A 12179-nucleotide genomic window follows, 5' to 3' on the forward strand; every position below is an offset into this window, starting at 1 on the left:
AAACTCTGCAGGCTTTTATCAACAAAATAAAATTAAAAAAAACATATTTATCGGGGTCCCCCAACTCTGCTGTGATCCTCCCAGTTGCTCCACGTTATGATGGATGCTTTTAAATTAGATTAGAATACTTTGTGTACTGACATCCGAAATATATAATTCTGTAGGTGCAGCGTTTGCTGATAACTTATCTTTTCAAGAATTGGGAAGAAAGAAACTGTCTAACCATTTCCACTGTGTGTGAGTCTGTGTGTTGTGTGTGTGTGTGTGCGTGCGTGCGTGTGTGCGTATGTGTGCATGTGTGTGTGTGTGTGTGTGTGCGTATGTGTGCATGTGTGTGTGTGTGTGCGTGCGTGCGTGTGTGCGTATGTGTGCATGTGTGTGTGTGTGTGTGTGTGTGTGTGTGTGTGTGTGTGCGTGCTTGCGTGTGTGTGTGCTTGCGTGTGTACATATGTATATGTGTGTGGATAGGTGCTTTTGTACCTACAGTGGAAGTGGATCTGTGATGTTATAAGAAGGTGTGGGAAGGTGCTCAGCCTTCATGTTACATCCTGTTCACTGGGGCCACATGCTTGCTATTGTGCCTCTTCTTTATGGAGCGAGTTCCTGGTATGTTCTGCTGTTTATCGACCTTTAGAGTTTGTGTGCACAATGACTGTGAAAGAACTGAAGGACACAATGTGGGCCAGGGACAGTGACAGATTTCAGATCTCTTATCTGTTGAGACAACGACAGAGAGCCCATGCACACCTGAGAGCTTTCAGCAAATGTTACCCACGACTGTGCACAATCATACAAGTTCTGAAACTTTTAGACAATACAAGGAATTTAGCAGACGTTCTTATCTAGAATGACTTATGTAACTTTTTACATAAAATTTACATAGTATCCATTTATACAGCTGGATATATAATTATGCAATGCTGGTTAAGTGCCTTGCTCGAGGGTACAATGGCAGTGTCCTACCTGGGAATAGAACCTGTGACCTTTAGGTTACAAGACCAGCTCCTTACCCATTATACTACACTACTGCCCCCAGAAACTTGGTTCTGATTGCTGGTGAAAACAGATAAGCTCCTTTAAAACTGTTATGGGACTGTACTGGTGTGTAAAGGGTTAAATGTATTTTGATATTTAATATTTGTGTGACCTGGCTCTCGATGTGCTTCTCTCACCCCCCCCCCCCCAGAGTGTAGGGTGCTGAAGTCCACCCCTTATGGGAAGATCTCCATGCAAAACCGGGGGTCTCCCAAAAGTGCTGGGACGTTCCGGCTGAGCAAGTCTCCTGTGTCTGCCAGCTCAGGTAAGACCTGAATTACCCCTGCACTGTGTGTGTATGTGTAATGTGTGTGTGTGTGTGTGTGTGTGTGTGTGTGTGCCCTGGATCCAGGGTCAGCTGGGTTCCTTGCATTGTGAAAGTTTTCCCTCCTTTTTAGAAGTTTATTTTCCCTGGGCAAGCTATTTCAGGTTAAGTAGCTTCAACCGAGATGGCATAAATTACATTAAGTAAAAAAAAATCAATAAAATCATTTTAAAAAATTGAAACAAATTGTATTAGGGAAATTATAGTATGTACGTCCATAAATAAATTACACAGAACTTACATAACATACTTAAAACCAGGAAGCACCAGAATACATTTGAGACTACGCTAGATCAGAAAATTAATCAGAAAATTTAATTAAACGTTAAAAATGAAGGTGTGCTGTTTGATATCTGCATGTTTTTGGTTCTGCTACGGATTTTTTTTTGTCCAACAAATGCAGCGGTAAATGAAGAACTGCAAAGCTCATAACCGTTTGCTTCCGTTCTTAAAAGATGTAATTAAGATTTAGATATGCTTGGAAGCTGTTACTGCATCAGTGAGTATCCACAATAAAGCTGGAGAACTAGGCTTCTTCTTAAGGGACCTGGGAGTGTGTGTGTGTGTGTGTTTGTGTGTGTATGTGTGTGTTTGTGTGTGTGTGTGTGTTTGTGTGTGTATGTGTGTGTTTGTGTGTGTCCGTGTGTGTGTATGTGTGTATGTGCGTGCATGTGTGTGTGTGTCCGTGTGTGTGCATGTGCGTGTGTGTTTGTGTTTGTGTGTGTATGCCTGTGCGTGTGGCATGTGTGTGTGTGTGTGCATACACGTGCACGTCTGTTTGTGAGTATGTATGTATGTGTGCATGCTTGCATTCCTGGGTGTTTACTGTTAGTTGTGTCTGTCGGCGCTTATACACATTATATACTGTAGACTGGCTGGTACAAACTGCAGTCTACATCTCTACAGATTGCTATGTCCTCACATTGTACACAGGGAAAGATATTGGCTGTTCAGAATGCAAATGACCGAGCATTAATTCATTTTTCTGTCATTGACTGTGTAAACGGACTGGATACATGATTTATGAGTTTCAGTACTAATGCAGATGGTCTGTGTGTGCACACGCACGGAAGTTTCTTTATGACTGAGGACTGGATCAGTTAGAGGCGGTGCTATCGTCTGTCCTGACGTCCTTTAAAAAACCACAAATACTCACGTAATTTCTGTTAACATACGTACCTGCTGAGAACGCCTAATTATCTTTGAGTTTCCCTGAATAAATCAGTGCAGTGCTCTGACAGGTAAAGTACATTGACGGTTAATATTAGCATGGCTAACTTATTTATGAAACATGGAAAACTCTAGGAGGGCAACTGAGGACAGTAGCCTGTTAGATAGATGTTATTAAAGAGCCTTGAACCAGCCTGTTAGATACATTAAGTTATGGTTAGCTGGTTAATAGTTACGGTTAGTAGTTAAGGTTAGCTGATTAGTAGTTAAGTTAAGGTTAGCTGGTTAGTAGTTGTGATTAGTAGTGAAGTTAAGGTTAGCTGGTTAGTAGTTGTAGTTAGCAGTGAAGTTAAGGTTAGCCGGTTAGTAGTTGTGATTAGTAGTTAAGTTATGGTTCGCTGGTTCTTAGTTAATGTTAGCCGGTTAGTAGGTACAGTTAGTAGTTAAGGTTAGTAGTTAAGTTATGGTTAGCTGGTTGCTGTTATGGTTAGGTAGGGTAGAGCTGAAACGCCTGTGCTGTGCTTCTGTTGTTTTTTCTGGTTTAGTCTGTCACGTTTTCTAGACAGCCGTGCCCCCCCCCCCCCATCCCAAATCAGTTAGATCATTTTTATCTGTCTCACCTCGATGTGTCAGCTGTTTGAAGCTGCACACAACTCAAGATCCGCCTCGCGAATGGGATAGAATGTGCCAGAAGGAGACGGGGAAGGAGTGGGGGGGGGGGGGGGGGCGAGCGAGCGAGAGAGTCATCGTCTCAGACGATTCGCTGAAATTGTTTCAGAAGAAATGACTGCTGTGTGAGAAAAGTACCTTGTGGTTGCCTTGGAGACAGAGATTGGGTGGGGGGAGGGAGGGCGGGGGGGGGGATGTGCTGTTCTGTTCTGCAATGGACCAGGCAGGGAATGCCCATATATGGGTCTCACTTCCTGTCTGGGCATCTGGTAATGGGAGGCAGGTCGGAACAGTGATTCCAGGGATTCGTAGTCATTGAACGTGATTGATTTTCAGTGAGGGCTCACAGTTTAGCTGATTAGCCGCATTGATACGAGGTCTGAGGGAGTATGTGTGAGCAGCAGGAAGCTGATACACATTAGACACAGTTCTTCCAGTGTGACCTTCGGAATTAGGAGTTCTGTGGGGAAAAAAAATGACATATACTACAAAAAAAAGGAAAATAAAACACCCGTTACATAAACTGTAGCAACCCCGTTACTTCTCTTCACCATGCATAATACTGCAGATTAATGGAAACACTATTTTTAAGATGGCCTCCTCTTTGGTTCTTATAAACCTGTGATAAAGCAGGTTTCACAGCTATGTGAAGGTGGCATGTTTTTGTGTCTGTGGGAGCGATGAACACTGGGAATGAAAGGACTACCAGCGAAGGAGAAGCCTTCTCGACGGTCTCTGGCGTTATGTAACGGGGCTCGGCGCCAGCAGAGCAGCTAGCGTTAGCGGTGGGTGGCGGGAGTGGGTTTGTAGCGCCCCACATGCCCACCCGCGCGCCCACTCCCGCCACCCACACCCACTCCCACTCTCGTCTCAGCCAGCGACTCCTCTCCTCTCCTCTCCTCTCCTCTCCTCTCCTCTCCTCTCCTCGCCCGCGATGAAAGTGCTTTTCGGCGGGAGATTACGTTGTCTGGGGGAGGGGGGGCGCAGTGCACCGTTACAATGGAGTGCAGGACACGGACCTCGTAAACCATCTCCGGAATACGGTGACCCCCCCCCTGCAACCGCACCGGTTCAGTATACACTCTCAGGAAAAAAACAAGGGTACAAAAAAAGTGCCTAAAAAGCTACAATGCTTATCACTCGGGTGGTACGCTGTAGGTACATAAAACTGTACCCCTTAGCCTCGGGTTTAAAAACTCATTTTTGCTTGTAAAAAGGTACTTATTAGTTCCTACTTATTATTAGTACACGGAGCATTGTCGTACCCTTCAGGGTACATTTGGGGAAATTTCTTCCTTAAAGAACAGAACTGTACCTCCGCTGCTCCTTTATTTCGGAGAGCGCAGTAGCGTGCAGAGCGGAGACAGAGCTCGGGACTGCTGCATTGTGGGCCTTGCAGTGTGAAGTTCAGTGGGTTTATATCGGTGCTGTCCAAACGTGGGCAGGCGGGGGGGGGGGGGGGGGCGTGCGGGCGGGTTGTGCTGAGCGGTAAGGATGCTCATGGGATGTGCAGTAACTGGCGGTATAATCTGGCCTTGCCCGTTGACTGACATCTATGCCAGCTGAATGCAGCCCTGCTCCTGCTACTAGCACGGCGCTAATTAGGTTGTACGGGCGATTGTTTTGAAAATGTGCTTTTAAAATATATATATATATATATAATTAACACAAAGGCCATTGCCAGAATTCTGTGGCTTTTACACAATAAAATAACTTTTTCTTTACTTCGAGTTTATCTGGATTTATTTTTTTTCCTGCTGTTGTTTTCTCATCCATGTACCACTACACGGTGCCTTCACTGAGTAAGCCACCCAGCATCCCCATGATCTATGTTTCCTAAAAATGTTCATGAAAAACATGCTAACCTTATCTCAGTCCATTGTAAGTGTGTGCAGTAAGATTGGTATCCCTGTGAATTCGTAGCTTGGGTGTCAAACTCCAGTCCTGGGGGGGGGTTTGCAGGTTTTTGTGGTTTCCTTAGCACCCAGCTTACCCCTTGGAACCAAAGTGTGTGGGCCCTTGAGCTAATCACTGGCATGAATGTGGTGCTTTACTGTTGAAACGCAATGTAAACTAGCAGGCACTGCAGCCCCCAGGATTAGAGTTTGATCCCTGATTTTTATAGGATCAGTAAACTTGACGGATGACATGCTTGCCCTGCCAGCATCCGAGGTGGCTGCATGTGAATAAAGATCATGCTGGTTATAATCAGTGGCCTATCGTTTAGGTTCCAGTAGTCATTCATGCTTTTTATTTCCCATGAAGCAGCAGACCTGAGGCAAAGCGCATCGCAGAACAGCAAACTAAAATGAGTCACTTTTATTTATATAAAAATCCTTCGGAATTCAGTCCAAAAGTGTGAGGTTCGGGTGACGAAACAGCCAAAGTCGGCTTTTAAAAAAAAAAAGCTTTGAAATTTCTGCTATTTTTTCGCTTGTTTATTAGCGTTTTTTTCGTTTTTGTTTTGTTGTTGCCCAAAACGAATTCCGCCTCGCTCTAGCATTCCGACATCGCAGTGCGGAATCTGGGTCAGTGATGTTACACGGCTGCATGCGGCGTCTGGCGTTCTGTTCTGTTCCTCCTCTGTCTTTTGGCATTCTGCTACGCAGAGGCTGGAACCTGTTTGGGGGGGGGGGGGGAGACGACAGGTAAGCAGTAGGTGTGCTCCTTCGGCAGGGGGGGCGCGATCCAGTCTGGGCTCCTGTTGCTAGACAGAACCAGCTCCCCCCCCTCCCCCCATATTTATCCTTTCCTCTCCTTTTGATTATTCGTCTTCCTAGACCAAACCCCCCCCCCCCCCCGACCGCCCACATCCCTGTCTCTTCTCCCCATGGATCTATACAGGCTCCAGACAGCATGTACAGAGCCGGTTATGTAACACCCTTACAGTTGGCCGCCATTTTGGCTCCAGTTTCCAGCAGAATGATTTTGTGGGGGGTTAACTGCACACGCAGCGCCTACACTTGCGGCGCCCGCGCACCATGTGCAATGTAACGCACAGTACCTTGCTGTGGAGGGCACGTTATTGTTATCATTTAGGGTTTGCCAATGTGACAAAAAGAGGACAGTGAAGCTGAATCTAGTAATTAGCAGTTCAGCGTATTAAAGAACAGCCCTTATGTCTAATTACAAAATGTAGGGAATGAACTTTCTCCTACACTGGTCTCTCTTATTTCAATAATTAAATTCTAATTAGCGGTTGTATTCAGCCCCTAATGGTTCTTCACTGAGTGTGAGTGTACACACACACACACACACACACAGACAGTAATTAGCTGTACATCTACTTTAAAACCTCCTTCTCCTTCACTCCCCCCCCCTTCTCTCTCTCTCTCTCTCCCACACACACACACACATAGACAGTAATAAGCAGCACATCTACTTTAAAACCTCCCTCCCTCTCTCTCTCTCTCTGTCTCTCCCACACACACACACACACACACACACACAAACCACACACAACACACCACACGTGACACAGCAATCACACAACTAGACAGGTAATAAGGCAATATCTCTTAAAGGCTCTCTCTGCTCTGCTCTCTCTGTTCCTCTTTGCTACACACACTACACCAGATCGCACCTCCACCACGCGTGTTAAAGTGACGCATGTGAGGTGCTTTTTAGACTAGGCTCCTGTGACGATGACAGCAGGATTTGAGCGTTTTGACAAAGTACGCCGCACCGTGAGGCGGGCGTGGAGCTATCAGGCGAAATTGCTGCACACTTCATCGGCCGGGTAACTGACCGACTGGTTTGCAGGGGGACTTGAGGCCGCTCCTGCAGTCGGAGCTTCTGCGGTCACCTCGCGTGAACCCCTGGCCGCTCCAGCTACTGTACTGACAGTAACGGCTGCGTGTCCTGGCTTCCAGAACATTCCATGTGACGGTTAGATTGGGCAGGGCTGTCCCCGTAGGGTTTTGGGGCGCGGCCGTGCGACGTGCCGATGTGGGCACTGGAAAAGGAAGTGCCTCTGGTCTCTGGTGCTGCCAGTGAGAGAGAGTCTTAGTGATTTTGCCACCGGCCGGACAGGATCGTTTTGGCTCCAGTGACAGTTTTAGCCTTTTCGCCGCCTTGTGTGGACAGGATCGTTTCAGCTCCGGTCAGAGCGAGAGTCTGCTACAGGACCCTCTTTGTGGTCATTTATTTCCCAGCCGCTGTTCCTCTTTAAAAGAGTAAACTCTGAGTCTAGTTAGCGAGGGCCTGAAGCCCTGGTCCTGGAGAGCCACGGGGTCCGCTGCTCTCAATCAGAGAACGCAGTTTATTAAAGCAGCTCACCTGACCTCTCCAAGGGCCCAAGAACGTCGCGCCCAGGCCCAGGTGCCAACATTGGACGTTCAGCCGCGCACGTTTGGGCTTCAGCAAACGTCCGTCGTTGGTCAGGAATGAAGTCCATGCCTAGTAGCGGGTTGGTGTGAGCTGGGTGTAATGTTGACTGCGGAAGTAATTATTAGGTTTGCCACCTTCAGTGCAGAACATTTTGAGGCACATGCTTGAAAAGTTCCTGTATAAGGACAGACAACGTCAGTTGACATCATTGGCTCCTCTGACACATTGTGACACACACACACACACACACACACACACACACAGCAGAGCAGCGCTTGCAGCATCGCCTGCTGACGCTCTGATCCTGCGTCTCTCATCCGTTTCACACAGTTTGATTTTACTCGTGATTGTATTATTCGCACTTTTGTGAACTATGCAACACTTTGTCTGGAAAAATATGGAACGAATTGCGTTCCGTATTGATTCGATAAGCAGCCGCAGCATTTTGTTCTTCAACACAAATGGATGATTCCGTATCGTAAGGGACAGGTGGCAGCCCTAGTAATCGCGGTCCAAGCTTTCTTCTCCTGCTGATTTACGTTTGAATTATTGCATTTGGATAATAATATATCTCTGCTTTGAGCAAACGGATCAATAAGAGAGTGAATTTCTCCCTCTGAGAAACATGGTTTTCTTCTAGACTTGGCATCAGCCATTTTGTAAGAAACTGAGCTACTCCTGCAGTATGATAGTTAGGAGCTCACACTTCCATACAACTGATTTTGCATGTGAACATCTGTCTTAATCAGTACCTGTCAACGGCTAGCGGGCGCTAGCAACGTCATCGTCCAATGTCAGTGGGGGCTTAACAACTTCAGACATGTAAGTTACACGGTGCGTGTAAAAGCTGGTTGTAAGACCGAATTATATTCAACCGGTCCCTGGTTTCTTGGGTCTGAACTAGAGTAGGTGAAAGGTGAAAACAAAACAGACGTTGCTCTGGGGGGAAAAAATGTTTCATTGGATTAATCAGTTTGTTACACCTATATTTTTAGGTTTTCTCAGTTGAAAATCTGTAGGTTCATTTGAATGAACCTTAAAAAAATTTAGTTGAGAAAGTTTAAAAAACTTTTTTAAAAATATGGCCGTAACAATTCAAAGTAAGATTTTCGCTTTATTGAAATGAGGCGTTTTTTTCCAGTGTGATGTCCTCCAGGTACAGGGTCAGGGACACACTTTGTGAGCCCTGTGAGCGATGTGTCTATCGCAGGGACATATTTAACTGTATCCGTAGCTCTTAGTGTTTGAGCGCTCAATGGTAGGAACAGCTCTATTGTTGCTGTACAAGGACTCGTCTTCTGAGCGCAGAACAGAGAAATAATTCAACGCACAGATCTGTGGAGGAGGAAGTTCCGTCTTTCCAGGTAAGACGGTTGAAGTACTTTTCCAATCCATCAGTGTTTTTAAGGATATCGCACTCCGTCCAAAGGGCTAGGGCTCTTAGAAGCATCTACTGACAGTGTAGATATTTCTCTCTTTGTGTTCCAAGATTATCGGTGAGAAATGAAGACTGGTTCTCTGTGCATTCTGGGTTAATACAGGACAATTCGTGGACGGGTGCATGAATTAATTTTTTTTTGAAGTAAGCTCTCTGCAACATGGTTTGCCTTTATGCCAAGTAGCAACATAGATCAGTCTTTGTTTATTTCGCAGACTGTGAGAAATAAACTGTAAAATCAAGTAATTTACACAGCTGTGTGATACAGTAGTTTGCAGCAAGAGAAGCTTTTTTTTTCCTTACCTTAAACTTTTATGTAATTGTCTCTTTTTCTTATTTTTTTTTAAACCTACGACTCCATAAATATTTCAGAGCTCGTCTGTCTCCTTCTACCACCATTTTGGCTCTAAGTGGTGTTTACTGCCACAGAATAAATCCCATTTGTGATGCATTAGGCGCCGTCTCCGTCTACCACCATTTTGGCTCTAAGTGTTGTTTACTGCCGCGGAATAAATCCTATTTGCCATGCATCGGGAGTTTGGCCTTCTGACCGTTCCCCTGGCCTCCTCGTGTTGTGTCTGCCAGTTACGAGCGGACGATCTGAAAATAGAAATCCCATTAAGCGGCGTTTGCTTGGCGGGCAGACTACACAAGCGCCGATGCCTTGTCCCTGGGTCCCTATGCGCGTGCAAGGCGGACGTAATTAATGCGTTGTTTGGGTTTGTGAGTTCTGAGCGTTAAATGAGGACAGACCGGGACGGGGGCGGTACGGGACCCTGGGTGGGGCGGGGCCGTTCCTGGGCCTCTCCTCTCCCTTTGGGAGGGGGGCGGCAGCTGTAGAGAGGTGCAGGGGTGCACCTGGGTCCCTGTGAATCCTCTCGGCACAGCTGAGGCTGTTATGTAAACCTAACTGCTCAGCTACGCTAGCACTAGCCAAACCGTTACACTTTAGTCCTGCTACACGGCTATTGCCCTCTGCTATACTGATATATTAAACTACATACAGAGTGATCCTGCACTGATATTTTAAACTATATAGAGTGATCCTATAATGATAAATTGAACTACATGCAAAGTAATCCTACACTGATGTATTAACTACGTACAGAGTAATCCTACACTGAAATATTAGACAACATACAGAAATAATACTATTACTCCTATTACAATGATATATTACAGGCAGAGTAAGCTTAAAATCTATACATTAATCACATACAGAGTAACCTTAATATTCATGAAAGACCAGTACATTAAACCACACACATAATAAACTTAATTCCTTTACTGCTCTCCCGCTTTGATCCAAGGTGGTTCATAAAGACCGCCTCGATTAAACCACAGACAGAGAGTGGTCACAGACAACACATTCTTATACCCCCACTTCCCCCGATACATCAAACTGGCACAGTAACTTTAATGTCTCTGGCTCTCCGCTACATTAAGCAGCCATACTGTTTATGTAGCGTCAGGCGGGAGACGACGTCGTCATCTTACGGCGCTGCTGCCCTGCCGCAGTACATTAGCGGAGCTTAATTTGTATTGAGCCGGTAGATTAAGCTGGCAGAGATCTGTGGATGTCCCCTAAGATCCCCCAGTGGTGCCGGGTTTGAGTGGGGAAGCTGCCACACCGCCCTGTACCTGTTCCCCCCCCTCTCTCAAAGGGCAGGAGCTAAGCAGCTGTGGGCTTGGTTAGTACTTGTATGGGAGCCTCTCAGTTTTCATAGGAGCAGGGGGTATTAACCCTGGCGTCCTGGCAAAATTCCCATAAAACAGCCCAGGTCTGAATCAGCGCACTTGCCTACTGCTGAGTATGCCTGTTGAGTACACTGGATGAGAAAGTTGTTGCGCAGGTGACATTTTTCTCTAAATGTAGTGTGCGTAAAATCCCGGGATGATGTACTAATTTTCGAGGGGTTTTGCTGAGTGTATTCTGGAGCTTTTTTTTAGGAAATAAGCAGCCCATAAATACAGTATGACGCGAAGCTTCGCTTTAAAAACTAGGTGCAGCTTCACTGGCGTTTTTTACATGAGCATGGCTGTGCAAGGGCAGAACGTCCTACAACGATTCCACTTTATAGTTGTAAAATAGTATAGAGCATATTTTCAGCATACTGCCTATCGCATACTAAAAAATGTGCACTAAACAGTACGCAGTACACTTAGTAGACAGCACATACTTTGAGGACACAGTAGTCCGGAGGCTGATTTGGACACAGCCTGGGCCTTCACATCTGGACACTTAACCGCCTCCTTACATCTGATTGGCTGCACAGTCCCTCGCTCTCCACACCCACTTTTACTTGCCCATGTGACCACAGCAAAAAAAAAAGGAAGTGAGTTCTCAGTTGACCTTGCCGGGTTAAATAAGGATCGAATAAAGTTTTTTTTTTTTTGAAAAACCACTCCGAATGCATCATACAAGCCGAGAGAGAGACTGAGTTCCTGCCCCCCCCCCCGTCCCCCCCCTCCCCCGGTGAAGCCCCAGGCCTCCTGCGCCACGCCCCGTGCGCTGTTTAATTAATGAGCGGGGTCAGCGGGTGCGCTTTCGAGCGATCGATACCGCGTTCGTCGCCGGCCTTTACCGCCCGGTCTGCGTCTGATTAAAAAATACGGCTCCAGCGACTTCTGAAATGTCAGGTAACGGGGCGCCATCCGTCTTTTCGACCCCGGCGAGCAACGCCTTCGCTTTGGGGTCCTGTTGGCCAACTCAACCGAATTAATTATTTTTTAAAAAACGTGCCTGTTTTGCAGTCTGAAAGATTTCTGATCAAAAACGAGTTTTTCTCCAAAGGAGCTGTCTCTCAATAGCCGTGTGTGTGTATGTGTGTGTATGCGTGCATGTGTTTGTGTGCGTGTATGTGCGTGTGTGTGTGCGTGCGTATGTGTGCGTGTGTGTGTGCACCCCTCCCCCCACCCCCTTCATTCCACAGTGTCACAGGTGGTGTTAATATCCATCATTCATGTCAGAGTGACACATGCATTTATCGTGGGTTGTGCACTCATGCACATACATGTGATTTCTTACAATGTGTCCAAAACACATACAGTACAATAATACAATAATAATAATAATAATAATAATAATAATAATAATAATAATAATATGTTTGTATAATGCCTTATTTTTGGATTATAATAATCACAGTTGAAATAAGTGAAATAAAATGGGCAATTCTTTAAAAAAATTATTAAAAAGCAAAGCAGTAAAAC

General features: G+C 45.8%; 1 protein-coding gene across 5 annotated transcripts in view; it reads left to right on the forward strand.

Moving 5' to 3' along the window:
• The window catches only part of dclk1a (doublecortin-like kinase 1a), a 78373-nt gene that overhangs the window by 31518 nt on the left and 34676 nt on the right, over positions 1–12179 (forward strand). For all 5 annotated transcript variants that reach the window (XM_064352712.1, XM_064352714.1, XM_064352713.1 and 2 more), the window contains exon 5: positions 1187–1300. In XM_064352712.1, the coding sequence (XP_064208782.1) occupies positions 1187–1300 (114 nt within the window). The remainder of the gene's footprint in view (positions 1–1186; positions 1301–12179) is intronic.

The sequence above is a fragment of the Anguilla rostrata genome, chromosome 9 (genome assembly GCF_018555375.3).
Source record: "Anguilla rostrata isolate EN2019 chromosome 9, ASM1855537v3, whole genome shotgun sequence".
NCBI lineage: Eukaryota > Metazoa > Chordata > Actinopteri > Anguilliformes > Anguillidae > Anguilla > Anguilla rostrata.